This window comes from Marmota marmota, unplaced genomic scaffold (assembly GCF_001458135.2).
Source record: "Marmota marmota marmota unplaced genomic scaffold, marMar, whole genome shotgun sequence".
NCBI classification, from domain to species: domain Eukaryota; kingdom Metazoa; phylum Chordata; class Mammalia; order Rodentia; family Sciuridae; genus Marmota; species Marmota marmota.
Window position 1 is genome coordinate 5,567,552 of NW_026000137.1, and position 22,876 is coordinate 5,590,427.

General features: G+C 38.0%; 1 protein-coding gene across 2 annotated transcripts in view; it reads left to right on the top strand.

The window, feature by feature from the left end:
- Window positions 1-19,599, top strand: part of Abcb1 (ATP binding cassette subfamily B member 1) — a 178,647-nt gene extending 159,048 nt beyond the window's left edge. For both annotated transcript variants that reach the window (XM_015502348.2, XM_048785451.1), the window contains exons 22-28: window positions 3,864-3,964; window positions 6,073-6,213; window positions 8,144-8,300; window positions 8,807-9,004; window positions 14,915-15,121; window positions 18,073-18,219; window positions 18,981-19,599. In XM_015502348.2, coding sequence (XP_015357834.1) covers window positions 3,864-3,964; window positions 6,073-6,213; window positions 8,144-8,300; window positions 8,807-9,004; window positions 14,915-15,121; window positions 18,073-18,219; window positions 18,981-19,184 — 1,155 coding nt within the window. In that variant the 3' untranslated portion in view covers window positions 19,185-19,599. The remainder of the gene's footprint in view (window positions 1-3,863; window positions 3,965-6,072; window positions 6,214-8,143; window positions 8,301-8,806; window positions 9,005-14,914; window positions 15,122-18,072; window positions 18,220-18,980) is intronic.
- Window positions 19,600-22,876: the final 3,277 nt, after the last annotated feature.

Consider the following 22,876-nt stretch of genomic DNA (forward strand, 5'->3'; position numbering starts at 1 on the left):
GTGGGTCTGGCTCTCAGGCACAGGAGTCCTTTGTCTGTGGACCAGGTCCCTCACAAGTGGGTGATGTGACAGGTCCTGAAGGATGTTCCTTGTCACAGGCACATTGTCCTCTGCCTCCTGCATTTCCCAGATTCTGCCTCATCTCCAGGAAACGCCGCTGGGCCAGCTTTGGTGCTTCTCCCAGTGTCTGTGGGGGAAAAACCTGCTGTGAGATGTCTGGCAGGCTTTTAGCCATATGGTGCTGCTCCCAGGGTTCCTGGTTTGGTCTAACCTGGGTAACACTGGACCAGCCTGGGGAAATCCTATGCCTTGTGTTTCTTTTCTCCTATGGTGTTGACTCTTTATTTGAATAAAAGCTGGAAAAATCTAGAGCAAAATGTAAACAAAAAAGTCTTTAATAATGTCATTATTTATTGAGGTGTGTGAAATCTTAGAATGGGAATCTTAGACTATTTATGAAAGAAGAAGACAGATCCTAAGTTAAATCATTGCAAACCAAGGTCAGCACCTTTGAGGTGGTGCATCAGAGATGAGACTCTTGGAGTCCTGTAGAAGGGCTGAGGAAAGAATGCAAGGGAAATGGTATGTGTGGATATGGTAGATTTTCTAAGTCAGACTGTGAGAGATTCTCTAATCCAGTGGGGGCTCCGGAGAGGGACAAAGGCAGATAGCGAAAGTGGTGGTTGCTTCACCAATCAGTTCTCATAATATTGAAAGTCAACCCCATTTGATCCTAATTCTCAGGTTACAATTTATTGAATATTTATTAAAAATGGGCTTTATACGAAGAGCTCTACATATGTTTGCTCATTTCAGTAGCCCTGCTGAGTTACACCTGTTGGAAGAGATCAAATATCTTTCCCAAAGTCGCAAATCAAACTTCAAATCAATTTTCCTAACTGATCTCCTTCAATTCTTGTCCATCTATAGTCTTTATTATTCTCAAAGTCAGTATACTAATCTCTTAAAAATACAAATCAGATCATGCTAACTCCTATTTAAAACTCTCTAATGGCTTCTAATAGCATTGGAATAAAATTCAATCTTACCCTGTCTGTAAAACCCTGCAGGATCTGATGACCTCTATAATCTTGTCCTTTACTATACTCTCCTATGTCATGCTGCTCTGGTCTCATGGGTCTTTTTGTAACTCTTAGAACACTCTAGTCTGGTTCCCACAGATGTGGCTTCTTCCTGTACATATTCAACTCTCAGATGTAGTACCTTTACTGAGAGGCCTTTTCTTACATCTGAATTAATTCATGACATTTCTCAGCCCTTAATGTTGCTTTCCTGTTTCTTTGTGGATAAATGGTTTATCTTCCCTAATAAAACAAAAGATACATAGGGGCCTGGACTACCTCTGTGGATTTGCCCTGAAGCAGATGGGCAAGCTTGCCATTCCAGAGCAGGTCTGTGGGAGGCCAGGGCTTGTTCATTACTGTGTGGGGTCAGGGCCTGCTCGTATTATCTCTGTGATGTCAGAGACTGTTCATAACCTCCTCTCAGTCGGTGATCTGTGATTTCTAGAGTTCTAGCACATTAATATAGACTAAGAACATTTCTATAAAATAGATGCATTTTCCTTTTCAACATTAAAAGCCACAATCAAACTTCATTTTATTTGAAGGTAGGAAGACAAAGGTGAGGAGGTTTGCTTGTGTTTTTCTTTCTAGAAGCATATTTGCATTTTCCTTTCTCCAAAAGTATCAACTACATGATGCTTTGTGAGGGAAACAATGCCATTTACTTCTCCTTGAACTGAAGTTCTCTTTTCTTCTGGTGATTCCTGAGACTTTGTTTGAAACTCTGGGAATAAAGGAAGCTGTGAGGATGCAGGATGCTAATTAAGGTTCTTCCTAATTGCTTCATTGTGCATTAAGATGAAGTGATTACATTGTGAAGTGATTATATTGTTCTACTCACTATGCAAGGTCTGTCCTCAAACTCTCCCTTTTATTGAGTTTTATATATACTGAAAAGCGACATTTATAATCTAGCCACAGACACTCCTGCCTTAAACACTACACACGAAATATTTCTTAAAATTTTTACATTAAAATTTACAGTAAAATCTGCTTTTCAGCATACATTGCTGTAATTTGTAGAATGTTATTACTAATCCAGAAAACCTCTTCTATTTGTTTGAACCCTTATAATTAAAAATATTTCTAATGTGTCTGAACAAGGATTGCCTTTGGGGAGTTTGAAGGTGAATTTTTCCTCTAATTTCATGCTTTCTGTATTTTTTAGGATCTTCTAAAATGAGTGTACATTATTGTTTAAATGTGTAAAAGAAGCTTATAAAAAACATAAATTAAATCTGCAAATTTTCTTCCTTTCTAAGTAGCTTTTGGTAAACATACTTCAGTCTTTGCCTCACTGAAAGAGAGAATATTTTTTATTTTATTTTAAATAAGATTTTGTTTTTAAGAATATGTTATTAACTTTTTTCTTTGAATAGCTTTTTGTACCAGCCTTCAAAAACTGACTTAATGTCTTGTGAAATATTTGCTGTTGTCTTTTAAGTTAGATAATTGGTGTAGGATTCCGTGAGGAATAAGTGAGATTTCATGTTTACAACGTTTCAGTTGTAAATCACTGTAAATTAATGCAATGCCTTTATTAGAATCAGCTGGCCAGTAAAAAGGTCAGAGAGAGGAAGAACATTTTAAATAGTTGAGTGACTTATCTTAGTGACCTATTATATTTGAGTTTGAGGAATTGAGAGACCCTCTCATCTACTCCCTCACATTACAGATGAAGAAAAGGAGATGGGGTGGCTCAAGGTCCCATGGTGACATAGACTGAAATCTGATTTAGTATACCAGTGTTTCTTGCATTCTCCACATCCCTTTACCCAGACTCCAAAAGGTAGCAAAGGATGTCCACGCCCTAATTAAATAGCTTTTCAGGAAGTAACATGTAATTAGAACATAACCAAATGATAGAAACTTTCTGGAAAAAACTGGCCATATGTGCCATGTTCCTTAAAAAAACAGTGTATTCCCTTTGACCCAGTAATCTCATTTTTAAGAACTTTTCCTAAGAAAACCATTCAATATGGGCAAGTGTTTAGGTACAAGGACATTTATCACAACAGTTTTAATAATAAAATAATTGAAAACATTGTACAACAATAAAAGAATGCCTGACAGGAATATTAAGTGGCCATTAAAATCCCATTATTAATGTATATTTAATGACCCTGGAAAATATTCTTAATATTTGTTAAGGCAAAAAATAATGGTGTAAAAAATAATAATGGTGAATAAGCAAGTCTAGAATTCAATCCCTAATTTGTTAAAGATGCATATGCTTAAGGGGAAAAATTACAATACATAAGCTAATGTGTAAAATACATCAATATGTAACTTTTTAATACATTCCTTGACTTTTCAACATTTTCTGAAAATTCTTGAGTTGTTACAAAGAGAAAAATATAAATGTACATTTATATTTTTTAAATATATAAAGTATATAAAATAACTGTGAACTTCAATGTGACCATCATAAAAGAAAGAGTCCTACAAAAGGTGTGAAATACCAAGTTCTTGGGTTAATTTTGTAAAACTGTGTAACGCTGTGTGACTTTAGGCAAGTGCCTTAGTCACTTTAAAGTCTTGGTTTCTCTTTCTATAAAGAAGGTAAGATTGAGTCAGTTTCTGTCTCTTCCAAATCTGAAACTTTTGTATAAATTACTCAGTATCCTTTTCCATAAAAAGATGTTCATAGGTAAACACTAAATGATAAAAAATAATATAGTATCATAAAATTAATTTTATTAACCTGCTTTATAGAATTCAAATTAATTGCCCCTGTTTGTCCTTGTGCCTCTTAGTGATGGGTGATATCTGTTACAGATCGCTACTGAAGCAATAGAAAACTTCCGCACTGTTGTTTCTTTGACTCAGGAGCAGAAGTTTGAGAATATGTATGCACAGAGTTTGCATATACCATACAGGTAATAACCACTGAAGAGTTGGAGGGATGTGTGAGGAGCATTTAATCATCAGATTTGTTTTCACAAAGTATTTCTTTGGCCAGAAGATTGGCCTCAAGTAGAGAAAGTACCAGATAGGAAGCACCTGTATCCAGGAGGTAATGACCAGAAACAAATTAAGGCAGGGGCTTCTCTGCGGTAGAACCTCTCAGGGTGGGTAACAGATGTGAGGGGAGAGTAACAGGGCATTGAGGAATGGCTCTCTGATGCCCAGTTAGACGATGACCCTATTATTGCTTTGTTGGGGATGAAAGCTCTTTAGGTCATATGAAATTCAAAGTGCCTGTGGGACACCGAGGAGTGGTGCTTCCTGAGTATATTTTTCATTCCTTTCTTTGTTTCTCCCCTAATGGAAGCCTTCTGTCCTTCCTTTAATATGGGCATTCCAGAAAGGGCCCAACCTCTCTGAGTCTCAGTTTTTTCTCTACTAAGAGGAGAGAGAGCTGGATTGTATTGATAGGTTTTCAAACATTTTTGTTTTTCAGACCCTTTGTCTCTGAAAAGGTTTGTGTGTTTTCTTTCAGAAGTGGAAGCTAAAGAGAGTGTGGGGGAAGGACTAATAAAGAAAGGTGATCTCATGAAAATAGAAAGGAGACCAATAAAGTCTCCAATATGACAAAGATAAAAGCAAAATTGATCATGGTTGAAAAAGGTGTTAGGAAACCCAGAGGACTGCCCACTCACCAACCTGCTCCTACCCACACCTGTGCATCACCCAGTTCTGTGTCACTCAGAAAATCCTAGAACGTTAATTCCCTTGTAAAATCTTTTCTAACACCCCCAGAGTAAAGTGATGCTTCTTTCTTCCCATATTATTCATAAGGTACCTCTATTACATAAGTACTTATCTTGCTCAACTCCTAGGTCCCCAAAGGCAGTGCCATGCCTCTATGTTACCCAGCTTGGTTCCTACAGCTTATTGATGTTGGGTAAATATGTGTGGAATGAATATTCACTACAGAGGACACATTTGTTCTGTGTCCAGTAGTTAAAATAGGGAGAGGGAACTTTCAACTGAGTCCATAGCAGGCTTTTCACAGAGTTCATAGGCTTTGTTTATTTTTACTTCAACATATTGAGGTGTAGTTAAACCTGCCATAAAGATGAAGACATTGACAGAATGGCAGCCATCAAGAATACAAACAATAATAAATGCTGGAGAGAATGTGGAGGAAAAGGAACACTTTTACACTGTTTGTGGGATTGTAAATTAATACAATCATTATGGAAATTGGTATGAAGGCTGGTCAAAAGGCCAGGCATAGAACCACAATGTGACTTTGCTATTCCACTCCAAGGTATTTATCCTAAAGATTAAAGTCATCATACTATGGTGAAACACGCTTACGTGTTCATAGCAGCACAATTCATAATAGCCAAACTATGGAACCTGCCTGGGTGTCCATCAACAAAGACAAAGACAATGTGAGTGATATATATATACACACACACACACACACTATGGAGTTTTACTCAGTCATAAAGAAAAAAATTATAAATTATATCATTTGCAGAAAAACAGATGGAATTTGAGATTATATTAAGTAAAACAAGCCAAACTCAGAAGGTCAAGGGTCTTTTATTTTCTCTCATTGTAGAAGCTAGAGAAGAAAAAGGAAAAGAAAGGTGGTAAGCTTGAGGGAATCTTCATGAAAATCAAAGGGGGATTAGTGGAATACAGGAAGGGCACCAGGGGATGAGAGATAGGAAGGGGGTGGGGAAGTGCTGGGGAATAATACTGGCCAAATCATATTGTTATATTGTGTGTGTATGCAAATGTAACAACAAATCCCACTGTTACGTAAAACTGTACCAATAAAATCTAAAAAATAATAAAAATAACTGCACCAATAAAATAATGTAGGGGAAGAAAAAAAGATGAAGACACTGAGACTTAGAGATAAGTTAGTTTCCTAAACTCATGCAACTAGCAAGTAAAATGAGGATCAAACTTAATTATTTTGAAATTAAATCCATTTTTATTCATCACCCCATTGCCCACCCATCAAAAGTTATATTTTAAGGTCTGAAATGAAAGTCAAGTAAGTTTTCAAATGTCTCCTTTTCAGAAACTCTTTGAGGAAAGCACACATCTTTGGAATCACATTTTCCTTCACCCAGGCAATGATGTATTTTTCCTATGCTGCTTGTTTCCGGTTTGGTGCCTTCTTGATAGAAAGGGGAGACATGGAATTTGAAAATGTTCTGTTGTAAGTATTGAGCTAATATTGGAAGTTTAACTCTGCAGGTAAATCTGGGGTAAACATACTTTGTGTCTAGGCAGAAAGCTCTATGGTGAACCTGCAGGAAACCTTTTGGTGATTGAGAAAGTGGCCTTTTGCCTCAGAGTCTCCTCCATGTGTTCCTTTGAAGAACCTGGTTTTATCAGGAATTTTTCTTCCCAGTGCTGACACACATAGCCTGACCTATCTGAATCTGTGATGTGGTAGAGTGAATCAATGCAGAAGTCTCAGGAAGGCCTTGGCATTTGGGCAGAAACTTAACCCTGTGCAAGGTTCCTTTTAAAGAGTTTTCCAACAGAGCAACTCATGGATGAAAGTACTCAAACTGGGGAGATTCCAGGATAAATTTGCATTTAAGTTTCCACTTTCTAATCTGTATGTCCGACAAATGATATGCAGGTGCTATTTGTATTTTTAACCTAAAAATCAAAATCGGATATCATTGGTATTGGGGTTTCTTTCTGAGCTTCTAGACTGGTGAAGCTAAGACACTGTCCTTTAACAACACACATAATTAATAGCAATGAAGTTTTACATTGAACATAGAATACATCAGCCTGATAATATAATGTGTTATTATAGCATTTCTGTCCTATTTAGGCATTGACTTGTTTATGTATTATAGTTAATTCAGAATGAGCTTAACAGAACATTTAAAATTTCCACTTTCTAATATGTATGCCTGACAAATGATATGCAGGTGCTGTTTGCCTTTGGATCAGATAATTATTCGATTATATTGCTTTACTCTGAGCCTTTGAATTGGTTAAAGTTCCTGACACTTGGGCATTTAAGTTTGAAAAACCAATCTTCCAAGTAAGTAAACAAAAGGGGAGATCTGGCTAAAACCAGCCCATTTGGAAAAGATCCTACAGGTTTCAATGATAGCAAGGACAAAATTAACCATCTGTGTGATTTATTTGAGCTACTGTTTAAAAAGACACATTAATGAACATTTCCAGAGGAGAGCAGTAAAAGGAGTTATCAAAGAAGTGAAGGACCTTTTCAAAACTATTTTAAAGCTGTCTTGTGGAAAAGAAAGTAGATTTTCCTTCAGTTTTAAAAAGAAATTTTAAACAATAGACTTAATCAAACATACTACTTCCTAAAATAGAGGATGAAAGCCAGTTTAGGGAAAATAGCCAAGCATAAACAGTGGGAACCAAATTCAATGCCTCTAAGGTCCTTCCAACCTCAAGTGGCTATGATTCCCATGTCACACATTAGGAAGCAGATGTATCGTGAAAACAGCATGATTTCAGGTATATGAGGACCTTTTTCTTTGTTGCATAGTTCACAGGTTTTCTAAGAATCTGATGTCCTTTCAGGAATACTAACTACATTCCTTGTCAATTGCCACAATAATGCTATGTACAACTAGCCTCTAAACCCCAGTGACATAGAATGATATTTATATTGCCCATAAATCTGGAGGTCAGTTCTGCTGATTTGGGTTGGATATAGTGGATTTTATCTGGGCTCACTCATCTCTCTGCAACAAGCAATGAGAGAGAGAGAACACAAACATGAGAACAAAGTACCAAGGCCCCGAAGCACAGGCCTGGTACTGTCAACAATGACTTCCACCACATCCTGTGGGCCAAAGTACGTCACAAGGCCAACCTAGATTCAGAGAGTAGGAAAACAAATCCACTTCTTAAATGGAAGTGCAGCTTAGGTCACACTATAAGAAGATAAAGATACAGAGAGAGAGAGAGGGAAAGAGAGAGATGATAAAATGGACTGTTTCGCAATCATTCACACTGACATGAACTTATAAGTGTTTGTTTTATTTTTTTAACTTCTGTTTCATAATTATTTGAGTTGGCACTCCCTGGTCAGAGAGGGGCAGTTTACAGCCTTCCCCATGTGACATGTTCTGCCTTTTGTTCTCCAGGGTATTTTCAGCTATTGTCTTTGGTGCCATGGCTGTCGGGCAGGTCAGTTCATTTGCTCCTGACTATACCAAAGCCAAAGTGTCAGCATCCCATATCATCATGATCATTGAGAAAATCCCAGCGATTGACAGCTATAGCACGGAAGGCCTAAAGCCAGTGAGTTTGCTCTTTCAAATATATAATTTGTTCCTAACTCCTGAATGAAAATATCCAGAGGAAATTTAATAAAATTTGGGCTTTTTGGTATGCTAGTGATAATACAAAGTTTTCAAATCATTGGTTTATTTTAATAAATGCTAATAATAAATCTTAACATCTAGTACTTTTATGTAACCAAATCACAGGGAGATAAGAATACTGCCCACTTTATAAGCAAATCCTACTAATGAGGTTGGGTTCTTTTTTTATGTACACATTTTCTGGGGGAACAGATTTGAGTTACACATTTGTGTCATACATTTGTATTGTGTTAACAATTCCTACTATACAAGCCTTGACTCTTTTAGATCTTATTTATTACATTCTAGCAGTTTGAGGTGAAGCTTAACTGTCACAGTTGTTCACTCTTTTCTGACACCTGGTGGTAAAGGAAGTTAGTTCTATCCTGTGTTTTGATGATATGACTGAGGCCATCGAATTTACTGTTGCTCTTCCCATTTTAGCCTATGTTGGAAGGAAATGTGACATTTGATGAAGTCATGTTCAACTATCCCACGCGACCAAACATCCCAGTTCTTCAGGGGCTGAGCCTCCAGGTAAAGAAGGGCCAGACACTGGCTCTGGTGGGCAGCAGTGGCTGTGGGAAGAGCACAGTAGTCCAGCTCCTCGAGCGATTCTACGACCCCTTGGCCGGGACAGTGGTAAGCACACTTTCGTATTCAGCTGATTTCTGATTTTTTCATTGTCTCAGTGACTGGGTGTGTTTCATTCTTGATGACAAACCCAGGGGTTTCAAACCTTTAAACAATAGCTCTTCTTAAATAAAGAGTGACAGCCTAGGTTGGGGTCCAAGCTGGGTCATGTGCCCCGCCACCTTCTTTAGCCTCCCTCTCAACACTGCCTCTCTATCCTGCTTTCTGAGCTGCCTTCTCACTACCCATCTCCCTTGCTATGATGAGATTTTAGCTGATGTGAGAAGAGCCAGCAAAAAAGTGAAATATCCATAAAGTCAAAGGGGACACTAGGAGAGGCAAGTGAGACGAAAGCCAAGGATAGTCTTGTTTCAAGCAGGAGAATATGGTCAGCAAGGACAGAAGCTATGCAGAGACTGGATAAGATGAGGACTGAGAAGACATGATAGGATCTGGCAATTAATGAGCTATTTCTGACACTTTATACTTGCACTTAAGTGGGGATAATAGAAAACAGGTAAGCATGACTGAAGGATGGTTAGGAGGGGAAAGAGAGATTTCAGTGTAAACTATTAAAAAGATCAAAGATGAAAGAGAGACAAATTAGAACAATAACCTGAATGGGCAGAGTCCAAGGAACACATTTGGGAGTGAGAATCTGGAGCATTTTTATGGCCAAAAGATGAGATAATACTACTGGGGTAAAGAGGACATTGAAACATCTTCCAAGACAAAATATAGACTACTATTGGCACATTTGGGAATGGATAAAGAATATGGAGGAATGACCTTTTGTTTTCTGAACTAAAAAGATGAATGAAGAGTCAGAATTATTCATTCAGTAAAACTGAGTGCCTCTACGGGTGCTGGGTATGAGATAGGAATCTGAAGAGAGTAGTGAATTTAAATGACTAAAATAAGGGCAGAAAAAGAGCCAGATTGGGAGGAAACAGAATTTAGAGCAAAAAATTTTTATTACGTAGGCATTTAGTTATGGGTTGTACTCAGAGGTAATGTTCAAAATTTTTAATAACTCATGTTGTGGGCACTGACCAATAGTCAGACTGATGCCCACCAACGCCATATTGAGCCTCATTGCATTAATGACTGAAATGAATTTCAGCCTATATCCAGGGCCCTTTTTTACTTCCCCATAGCAATCAATCACTCAGAAATATTTTTTACTGTATTTAAAGATAGCTATGGCTTTACTCAGTCTCTTTTTTTAATAGATACCAAGACTTTGTTTCTAATTTTTACTTTTCTGTTTTCTGTGAATTCTGATTTTGTGTTTCAATTTTGTGGCTAAAGTTTGAACAGAGGATTCTAAATAAAGTCATCACTGAAATTTTGAAGCACTCGGGAGAAAATGTTAGTTCTGAGTCTCTGATTAAGATCCTTACAGATGGTTATTAAATAGCATGTTAAACATTGTGCTCTAATAATTATAGGACTGTGTTTGCCCTCAAAGACTTTAACTGAGATGGGTCATATGCTTCCATGCATTAGATTTAAAAAGAAGTTAGGTCTAGGGCTGTTTTTAAGGGGAAAATAGGATTTGCATATACGTGAGCAGTCAAGGTAGTGTTCAGAGGAAGACATAATGGAAGCTGCGCTTGGTAAGTGATTTGATCTCAGTGAAAATAGAGGCCTATTCTGCTGAAATAGGGAATTCAGTAAGAGTAATGATTCTCAAGCTTTTATTATTATGTATGAAGAATTTTAAAAATTGTACAGCCAGCGTACTCATAAACACTTTCCAGTGGAAGAGACACTTGGCGGTAATAAAATGTTTGAGTTGAAAACAATAGTCAACAGTAAAATAATAAGAAGAGAATAAATTAATTATTATTTTACAAGTGCATAAACATAAGCACAGCATAACTTAAAGAGGGTGATATTAGTTATAGTTTAGTGTAGGAAGCAAAAATCACTCTAGGTATTTCAAGGAGATAAGTATTTAATAAAGGGAATTAGGTGCTTACTCCTTGGAAGGTCTGAAAAAGTGAAAATAGAATAGCCTACTCCCAGGTTTCCAAATCACAGTACTACAGCTGTGATCCTATGATGAGGAAGTTGCAGAAAATTATGCTAATGCCATAGTTATTCCATACGTAAAGACACAAGACTTGAGTCTGGCTATTACAAAAACTTCCATCTGCCCTAACCCATGTGTTAGTTTGTCCCTGCTGCTAATGGAGAGTAAGCTCTGCCTCCCAGATTTTACACAGTGAATCTCAATGATAGACCCAACTCATTTCCAGAATCCAGGAAGCCTGGGAAAGAGTTTTTAGCCTTCTAGTCCCTTGATATATGGACAGGCTGACACAGAAGAACGTGGAAATGGATGCTGAGTGCATAGGACAATAATTATCTCAAGAGAGCACTGAAAACAAAGAGTCCTCATGTATTGCAAGGATGTCCATTATCTGCTCCATTACATTTGTACTAGAGCCTTAAAATACTGCCAAGTGATGCACAGCAGCCAGACTTCTTAGCAGAAGTGCCCCCAATAAACTCAAGTAAATATGCCAAGCTTTCTTTATAAATATCAATTAGTAGCCCTTAATAATTTGGCAGGAAGATTAGTATCATTTAGTTCTTATTGCTGTGTACAAATGACTCTGCAGATTTTAGCATTGCTTAATCATAAGCATTGAAAAAAGGAGTTAAACCAGAGGAGCACCCTGAAAATGAGAAATTCCCATGATCATCAGCGGGCCTTCTATCATACATTGAGAAACCTTGACCTGGAATGGTGATTCTCAAACCGTGGTGTGTATTAGAATGGCCTAGAGAGCTAGTAAAGAACACAGCCACACAGGATCAGTCAAGTAGGCCAGGGTGACTGTTTTTATACTCAGGTGATTCTATAGTTTGAGAACTGCTGAACTGGTAAATCTGAAGGAAAGTTTAGGCCAAATTGTCCAGAATCTTTAAAAATCACGCTACAAAATTGTTAAGAGGAGAGGACCCAAGTTTGTGAGACCCGAAAGTTATACAATTCTAAGAATTCTATTAAAGAAAACAAAATTTCAAATCCAAAAATAAAGTTCCAAAATAAATATGTACTTCAAATGAAAAAGAAGTTCAACAAAATCTCAATACTGGGGCCATAAAGATTTGGGGCCCTTTCTTTTTAGACAATTTGCCATAAATGCTTATAGTGAAGAACTTCCGGACATGCTGGCCTCCCTCCCATGAGAACACTATTCAGGTATCAGGATTAACATGCGTTTAAGGGGACTTTATTAGCTTGAGCCCTCTCCAAACATGTCTTTCTCCCTTCTCTGGTCCATCCCTTGCACCATGGTTCTAGGATACAGCTAGAAGCCCCTCATCATTGTTTGGTTATAACCCAGGAGGTACCTGGGCCAAGATGGAGGCATTCTCAGAGAGGACAGAAAATAATCTTTAATTATGAGACATTTGTTACCAAATCCATCCCATAGTGTTTAAATCCAATTAAATCCAACCCAGGTGCCCTTAATTACTACTTGGACTGTGTGACCTTGTCGAGGTCACTTAACTTTGCTCATTTCCTTGTCTATAAGATACAGATTAAAATCATAGCTACCTCCTGAAAGGAGTTGTGCAGATTAAATGAGAATATATGAAACATGCTTGTCATAGAATTTACAATATTATCCGTGCTTGATTTTAAAATTTATTATTATTTCAGAGTACATATGCATAAAAAAGTATGTATTTAACATTTGAACTTTGCACTAATAAAAGCAAATGGTACATTTGATACTTTCCAATAGAGGTAGCTAGTCATTGTAATTTGGCCTCACATTATTTCTTGCCAATGTTTCCTTTCTTGGTTATGCTTTTGTTTAGGCCACAGTCCTTTAAGCAGTTTTCAACAAATTCCCTAGAGTTCCTTGGTCTTCCCACAGACCACAGCCATGTCTCAGCCAATGAAATTGTGCTTTCACCTGTTTTACATTCTGGGCTTCTAAATATGTTTTCCTTAAAGGATTCTTCAATTAACACAGATTTTATATAGTTTGCAATTCTAGGATTGTGCAGGGCCCTAGAGTTTATCATATTCAGTGTAATGAATTTCTTCATTAATACTGAGATTATTCAGACTTGCCTATGATTATATTAGATAGTATCTGTTTTCCTCCCGGGGGTAGAAGCCTGAAATATTTTTTTAAGGTCTTTCTTTCCTCAGATTTCCATTTCTCAAGTACAGTATTCCATCTAATAAGATTTGCTCCTTAACCACATCCTTGCATGGTTTTTATTGCCTTTCACCAGCCTCTATTTTTCCACCCTCACTTATTCGCACTGTAAGAAAGCCTGGAGCATAAATGCTCAGAATGATCTCCATGGCAACTGGGCTTGGTACTAAATAAGGTCATGGCTGTGTTTTCTGTCCCTGTACCTGCCAGCATTGTAGGCAGAAGCTGTGTTCCTACAGCAAGGATCTATCTACCTTACCTCTGACCAGCAATCTCCCAGAGGCCCCCAACCAGCCACACAGGACACAGAGTGTGTGTGTGGCTCAGTAAATACTTATCACTGCATTGGCAAAGCTCAAAGCTGAGTCACTGCTCTCATCTTCAGAGGTCGTGAACAGCTCTCTCATTTGAATGCCAGGAGTTCTCTTGCAGAGCAGATCTATTCAATAGGCATATCTTGATCAGAGAGTAAGGCTTTTCATCAGCAAGGTTATAAAGGGTCCTTCCCAGTCTTCTGCAGGATAATCTAGGGAACTGGATCCTAGGGAAAGGGCAGCCTTTCCTTTCCTCCTCCTGGGGCTCAGTATTCATCCTCTGTACTTCCAAGTGCATCACCTACACAGTTACAAACTGCTCTCAGCCCTTGAGCCCTTTACTCTGTGTCTGGTGCTATGCCAAGCAGGGCCCAAAAGATCTTATTTAATCCTTGATTTTGTGAATCTGTGAATCATCATTATTTATGTTTTTCCCACAGGAAACTAAAAGAAATTAATTCTTTTCCCCAGTATCAACAACTATGGAGAGATACAGTAGTTACCTTGCCAAGCTTGGTTCTATTCCATTTAGCCATTTAAACCCAAGTCAGATCAGAAACCTTATATACAAAACTATTATGTGGTCATAATTGTTATTTATTTCCATTCTGATGCTGAACACTTTTTCTGTGAAAAAATTGAGATGTGAAAATAAAAGGATGCCAGGATACAACCCAGAAGTATCAGACATCATCTTAGTTTCCTGGGTTGCCATAAATGATCGTCATAAATGTGGTGGCTTAACACAGATTTAATATCTTATAATTTTGGAAGTCAGAAGTCCAAAATAATTTCACCAAGCTAAATTCAGGATGTCAGCTGAATTGTGTTCCTTCTGGGAACTCCAAGGGAAAATCCATTTTCTTGCCTTTTCAACTTGTGGCTCCTTTCTCTATCTTGAACGCCAGCGATGACTGACCAAGTCTCTTCATACTGCACTGCTCTGGTGATCCCCTGCCTCCTTCTCCCACTGTTAAGAACCCTGATGATTACATTGGGCTCACCAAGATAAGCCGGGATAATCGCCTTATTTTAAGGTTAGCTGATTAGCAGCCTAATTCCATCTGCTACTCTAATGCCTCTGACATGTGTAACGTAATATATTCACGGGTTTCTTGGATTTAGGACATTAATATCTTAGAGAATGGGGACATTATTCTATTAGTGCATATACCAGAAACCAAGGTAAAAAGATAACATGACATTCTCTCAAAGATGATCTTTTTGTACAATGATGATCTTTTTGGATTAAGTTTTGCAATCCAAATTAAAACAAACAAACAAACAAACAAAAACCCTTTCCTTAATCTCACAGTAACTTTTTAGTTTTGCTGTATGAAATGATGATTTCTACTTTGCTGAATTCAAAAGTGCACTGATCCTAAAGTTGCCCTGTGAACTTTTGCTTTCAGCTGCTGGACGGCAAAGATATAAAACAACTGAATGTCCAGTGGCTCCGAGCACACCTGGGCATTGTGTCCCAGGAGCCCATCCTGTTCGACTGCAGTATTGGAGAGAACATCGCCTACGGAGACAATAGCCGGGTCGTGTCACAGGAAGAGATCGTGAGAGCAGCCAAGGAGGCCAACATACACCACTTCATTGAATCACTGCCTGATGTAAGTCTCTCTCCAAATTAAGATCCCAGGAGCATGTAGCAACCCTGGCCCATACGTCTCAGCCCCTATCATTTGATTCTAAAGAGCTGGTTTCCTAAAGGTGAAGAGAAGAAATTAGCAACCAAAACACACCCCCCACACACCTGTATATAAGTATGTAGCCATACTTCCTGTCCTGGTCAGATGTTATGTTTACTTCATCATCTGATTCTCCACATAAAGAAAAGGTGAAAGTGTTGTATGGATTTGGATTTAGGAGAAAAGAATTTCCCAAGAGGAACAGATCTAAAGCAATTCTTCAGCTTCTAGGTCGGAAGTTCTACCCCCTTCTGTACAATATCTGGGAGGCCTTTCCCTCCAAATTCAAGTACAGGGCCTGTCTCCACCTGTGGATGTGCTGCATCTTGTCTTGCCAAGGAAGTATCATGCCTCCCCACTTCTCTCCTCCATTTCTCTTACTTCTGCCTCTTGAGGCTATCCTCTAAGCTTCCAGCCTCACTCTCTGGAGTTAGGGCCAACAGAGAGCAGGACCCATGTGGGAAGATGACTGTCTCTAAGAGCCATCTGGTGTCATGTAAACTTCAATCATTGTATATTCTGTAGACCCCAAGCTCCATTTATTGGGTTGATTATTCAAAACTTCCCTGGGCCATTGTCCTATGTCCATCCTTTGAATCCCTGCAGGAAGTTGATCACTAGATCTCTCACCATCTCTTAGGCCCTCTTAGGTCCTGTATTTTGAAATGCATCTCAACCTAGCTAATCTACTCTTTCCCATTATCATTAGTTATGTTCTTTATTATGAGGAAGTACCCTCTAAAAAATAAAGTCCAATAGCCTCAAACTGATGAGGAAGACAGTCACCTAGGGGAAAGATGGTAGCACTGGGTAGCCCTAACTCCTCCTAAGATTTCTCTTTTCTTGAGCTCTTCTTCAGTTACTGTAACTCTCAACCACAGGCCCCCAAGAAGGAGGCACGGTTCCCTCTCCTCTTTTAATAGTCTAGTTGACTCTTCTTGAGGCTAGAACCCTTAAAGTATAGAATTCCAAACCCTTTACTAATGAAAAGTCAGTGGTCCTCAATTTTTTTCTCCATTTTTAAAAATTTGTTTTACTTAGGTATACATGACAGCAGAATACATTTCAATTTATTGTACACAAATAGAGCAGAACATTTCAACTCTCTGGTTGTATACGATGTAGAGTCACACCATTCATGTAATCATATATGTACCTAGGGTAATGATGTCTGTTTCATTCCACTGTCTTTCCTGCCCAATGCCTCTTTTCATCCTTACCCTCTCCTTTGCCCAATCCAAAGCTTCTCCATTCTTCCCATGCTCCCCTCCCCATTATGGATCAGCATCTACTAATCAGAAAAAACATTCGGCCTTTGGTTTTGGGGATTGGCTTACTTCACTTAGCATAATATTGTCCAGCTCCATTCATTTACCTGCAAATATCATAATTTTATTCTCTTTTAATGCTGAGTAATGTTCCATTGTGTATATATACCATAGTTTCTTTATCCATTCAACTATTGATGGGCATCTAGGTTGTTTCCACAGTTTAGCTATTGTGAATTGAGCTGCTATATACTCACACATTGCTGGTGGCACTGCAAATTGGTGCAACTACTTTGGAAAGCAATATAGAGATTCCTCAGAAAACTTGGAATGGAACTATCATTTGACCTAGTTATCCCACTCCTTGGTCTATACCCAAAGGACTTAAAAATCAGCATACCACAGTGATTCTCAAATTTTGAACATGGGTCAGCATTGCATGGGAACTTGTTAGAAATGCAGATTTCGAGGCCTCCCCTAGCTCTGCTGAATAAGACACTTTGGAGGTAGAGTCTGCATTCTAACAGCCCAGCTGAGACTGATGCAGGCTACAAAACACAAATACAAAGGATAACAATTATCAGCTCTTTAAATATATCCTGTCCCTCTCATGTTTATCTACCTCAGGGACCTTCTTTCTGGACTTGTGGTCTCTGGCACACAAAGCACACCTGTAGACATAATGACTGTCTTGGGCAGTGCCCAGACTAGCACACTTAAGTCCTATTATCTATAAGGTCCCACTTCTCCTAAGTGTCTAGTACTGGGGTTTACTTTACCCTGCAGAAGGCTGCTTATTGCCCTCCTTCCTGTAGAGTTACATTGCTGCTCCACTCTGCCTCAACAGAATCAGTGCTCTACCCTGCACTCACAGGAGACATGCTTCCATGCACCTGCTACCTGAGGCAGCCACAGCTCAGGGGTGGAGCCACCAGGAGCATCTGCCAAAACCTTGCCAGGGGTCTTCTCACTCCATCTAAGGGGAAGACCTTGTTCTGAACACCACAGAACTAGGTTTGCCCGATACAGCAAATAAAAACAGGCAACTCTACATAGAAGGTGAATTTTAGTCTCCAGGTGTAAGTTGGATATCAAAATGGGATTCCTTGATATCCAATAAATTATTTAGGTGTTGGGAATAGTTTCATAAAGACACCAAAAGACTAAAATCTCAGGAATTTTCCTTTCCTCACTTTAAAATCATGCAGAGGGCGTCACCTGCTGGTTATAAATAGGATGAGCTTCAATTATTATGTACCACCTGTTAACAAATCACATTTCCTTTTTCCTACCCATCTTTGTCCCAAATATAATGAAACCAGAAGATGAAAGATAAGATGATGGCAACAATATTATTTTTTATAAAAATTCTGGCATATTTATACTAAATAGCTTATTTTAAGGCCCAAATGTCTTTTATCAGAATGATTAAACTTAGCATCTAGGGCTTTTTATTGTTTAACACTCCATGAGCTCATCCTTAACTTCTGAACCTAAATTTTTCCAATTATCCCATCAGAAAATTTTCCTGTTTTCTGTGAGTAATTTGTGTGTTTGAACTTTATCATCAGTTCTGCTTTCATAATAACCAAACTCTGTTTACAGAAATACAACACCAGAGTCGGAGACAAAGGAACTCAACTCTCTGGTGGGCAGAAGCAGCGCATTGCCATAGCTCGCGCCCTTGTGAGACAGCCACACATTTTGCTTTTGGATGAGGCCACGTCAGCTCTGGACACAGAAAGTGAAAAGGTGAGAATTTACACTGGGTTCATCCACACTCGAATTGATTTTCCTTGAAAGGTGTAAATTTACACGTTTCTCTGAACAAAATTTAGCCAGAAAGATTGTTGCTTATGTCAGCAGCATTTGAAGTCTTTCTGTAGCTGTTATTTAGGAGAGTTAAGAGGATACAAACAGATTAGTCTTAGAGCACTTAGGCTTCAAAATAGCAGCTCTGCCTCACTTTGTGTTCATCTAAGATGCTGCATTCAGGAGACTCATTCCCACCTCTGCTGGCAGCGTCTCTTTGGCAACTGCATGAAGAGGGATGAGGGTAGGGTAAAGTTCAAATCTGGCTGTACCTTAAGATAAATGTTGATGATCATTTGCAGTTTGAGAAAAGGTTAAAAATTCAGCTATCTGAACAAGAGGGATTATGTCTTCTGTCTTAAAAATTCTAAAATTCAAGGAGGCTGAGTTTGGCCCTTTTGCTGCAGTGCTAGATTGGAGAGATGCTTTTAGGAAAGTTGTATGGCGAGGCACATTTGGAAATATTTTTAAATGATTGGATGAACTGTGTTTACTGCTATACCTTTAAGAACAATAACCTAGTGTCTCAGAAGCAATCCAAACTGGGGGTCAGTTATCTTCTGGTATGAGAGAGCCCTCAGTTTCTAAAATCTGTTGTATTTCATTGGCACCAACCATTTAAGGAGGACATATTGAAAAATTGTGGGGCTTGTTACAGAGAGGTTATTATCAGAATTAAGTTGTGTAACTCTCATCAACAGGTTGTCCAGGAAGCCCTGGACAAAGCCAGAGAAGGCCGCACCTGCATTGTGATCGCTCACCGCCTGTCCACCATCCAGAACGCAGACATGATCGTGGTGTTTCAGAACGGCAAGGTCAAGGAGCACGGCACACATCAACAGCTGCTGGCACAGAAAGGCATTTATTTTTCATTGGTCAGTGTCCAGGCTGGAGCAAAGCGCTAGTGAACTGTTATGAGATGTTAAATATTTTTTTAATATATATTTTTTAAATATGGCATTTAATCAAATTTACAAAGCAAGTGCTTATTGGAACATGTAGTTATCTGCTTAACATTTTCTTCCACAATTGAACATTATTTCATCAAGTTCAGAATCTTCAGAGACATTATAATTACAGGAAGATAAATAGAAACAACATCATCAAATACGGGGTGGGGGGTGCAGATAATGGTTTTAATTGCATTCTAGAATTTATAAAAGGATTTCAGGCAGATTTGTTTTTGATGAAGTATATAATTTTGTTTATACTTTCTCATTTGAACTGTAACTGACTGCCTTGCTAATAGATTATATAAATAGCAAGAAGCACTGAAACATTTGCATAAAATGCCTATAATAAAACTAAACTTTCATATGATTAGAGTCTTTTATTCAAAATGTGTCTGTGTGTATACATACATATGTTTGTATATATAATATATTTACACACATACATGCATACTTTCAGTTGAAATATTCTGGATAATTTTGGCTTTTAAAAGTAGATTCTTTAAAAACCCATTCATTTGGGGGAATTTTTTAACACTCTAATAAATTCTGTTCTGTACATCCTTTCACATTGGGTCTTATAGAACTGTCTGGCTTCCTTCCTCTTGGACTTGATCCTGCTGATTCTTGCATTCCTACTCTGATACTCTCAAGCCTATTGCACAGATCAATACAAGATTTTGAGAAGTAGAGTAAGGTGCAATTATGAAGTGAATATTACACAGATGTACCATAAATCTTTTGCATTGCTCTTACAAAGGACTCTTCAAGGATTTTAACATTTTTGTGCTTTTAAAAATACAATTACTCTTTCTGTATATTGATAATAAATCACTATTCTCAGCAATTGGTCCCTTCCAAAGGTGAACCTCCTGATTTGCAGATATTTAAAATGTGCCATGAGTTTGAATACATCCTGATACAAACATAAAAAGAAGAAAATATTACAAGGATTGGTACTCTAACTACAAAAATTTTAAACTTAGCCCAGAAGCATATAAACAAGATTGAAAGTCACAAGTTGCAGGCCATATTTGCCATATTTACTGTAAGCAATTGATATCTTTAAAGAACTTCTAAAAAGAAAAAATACATTTTCTCCAAGAAAAAATTGACAAAGGATATGTTCAAATAATTCCCAAACATGGAAACATGAGAAAAAGCATACATTTTTCAATAATGAAAGAAAGGAAGATTAAAACAAAATAGCTTTTTTTTTTGCCTAGTAACCTGACAATAAATAAAAAATTTCTACTATAACAAACCTTATTAGTTAGCTTGGTCACTGATATAAATTTCAATCATTACTTAACAATGTAAGAAAAGTTTTTAAAATGTGTATCCTTTGAGATAGCAATTCCCATTATAGGAATTTATTTAGGAGATATATACAATGATGCATATTGCAGCATTATTTGTAATATTGAAAACAAAAGATCTAAATGTTTAGCAATAAGAAATGCACAAAATTTTGGTGCATTTACAAAATCGAATACTATACAATTATTAAAAAATTAAAATGGAGAGAAGGACAGATAGTCAAATAGAGGTACCCAACATTTGTCTCCTCTTCCACAAACAAACAAACAAACAAACAAACAAAAAAAAACCAGAATAACAAGTAAAAACTGCATTTTGAGACAAGTAGCATTAGAATTAAGCAAGAGAGAGACAAGAGCACCATTAGAGATTTGGGATAGTGGCACAAAGAGTGGATCAAAGTATACTGACATCTGTAATCCTGTTTTGCCAGCTGAGGAAAATCCCCCACAACAGGAGAAAGGGGGGTCAGGGGAGTTCCAACAGAACACCTTGTTGGGATCATGGGCAACCTCTCCAGATAACAACAACAACACTAGTGACAGAATGGATAGGCTTGGAGCCCAGTTCAAGGTACTTCCTATAGTCTCCACTGCAGCTTTGCTTCACAGAAGGAATTTACATTGCCATCTCCTTAATCTCCAGATCCCAGGCTACTGTAGTTTGAGAAAAATACTAGAAGCAGAACTACACTGCTTCCCTAGCCACTCTTATCAGCTTAGGCCACATAGTTAGCTTGGACTGATCTGCCATCCTAATTGGCCTGGACTGCCACTATAATCTGCATCATCCATAGCTGAGCTGCTGTCCCAAATGGCTTAGCCATGCAGTCAGTCCAAGCCACCTCCATGATTAGTCTGAGCAGCTGCCACCCTCTGCTGGGCCAAAATTTTCAGGCTTCATGCCCCGAACACCACAGATAGCCCCTAGTCACCATAACCACTTCTGGGCATGCTACCATGGCTGAGGAAATATCCACTGTGCTCCATTGTTTCTGAATCACCACTGTTCATTGCTGGAATGGCTACATGATGGGCACCCAACTCCTATTGCTGTGTATCACATCTGTTGGGCCACCAGAGCACACCCCCCACACACAAGGATGGAAAAAGAAGGGCTGTCTGACTCAGCCACCACATACCCTGTGCCTAAAGCCATTGATTGCAGCCGAAGAGGCTACAGGAGACTATACTGTTGTGTCCAACTGAAACCAAAGCCAAAAGAGTTTACCAAATTGAAACCCCGAAACATGTATCATTAGGAAAAAGCCATTTACTACCAAAGCCAGCTTATAACAGTGGTAGAAAACTGATCCAGTTGATGCACAAATTTCAACATAAGGTGGCTAGAAAAATGAAAAAACAAGGTATGATGAACACAAAAGAATAATTCTGTAGCAACAGACATTGATGAAAGAAGAACATTTATGAAATCCAAAAGAATGATTATAATAAAACTGAGATTCAAAATAATGCAGACAATGCATTGAAGTTAGGAAAATAATTCATGATATAAATGGAAAACTTAGAAAAGAGATCTTTTAAAATAATCAAGCAAATATTGGAAATGAAGAGTTTAATAAGTAAAATTAAAAATATAGTTGAAAACATCAACAGACTAGATCAAGTAGAACAAAGAATATCTGAAAAAGTGAAGAAAAAGTGGAAAGGCATTGAAATCCTGTTCAATCAATAATATCTTAAAACTTCTCAATCTTTTGAAATATATGGACATCCAGGTCTAGAAAGCAAATAAGACCCCAAACAAACATGATGAGAAAAGATCCACACCATCACATATTATGGCCAAACTGTCAAAAGTTCATGACAAACACAATTCCAAAAACTGCAAGAGAAAACCACCACGTCACATTTAAGTTACCTCCATTAGACTAATGGCAGGGTTCTCATCAGAAACCTCACAGGCCAGAGGTAATGGGATGATATATGACAAGTCCTGAAAGAAAACAACTACCAACGGAGAATACTATACCCAGTAAAACAATCATTAATGAGGAAAAAATAGAGATCTTTCAAGACAAGCCAAACTTGAGAGAATTCAGCCCCATTAGACAAGACTTACCAAACCTACTTAAGGGAATCCTATGCACAGACGTAAAAGAAAGATTACTACCACCATAAAAATACATGAAAGGATAAACCCATTAGAAGAAAAGATATAAAAAATAAAAATATAAATAGTCAAACCTTATCAGTACATGTTATGGTTTGGATGTGAGGGGTCTCCCAAAAGCTCATGTGTGACAAGGCAAGAAGGTTTGGAGGAAATATGATTGGGTAATGAGTGCCTTAACCCAATCCATGAAT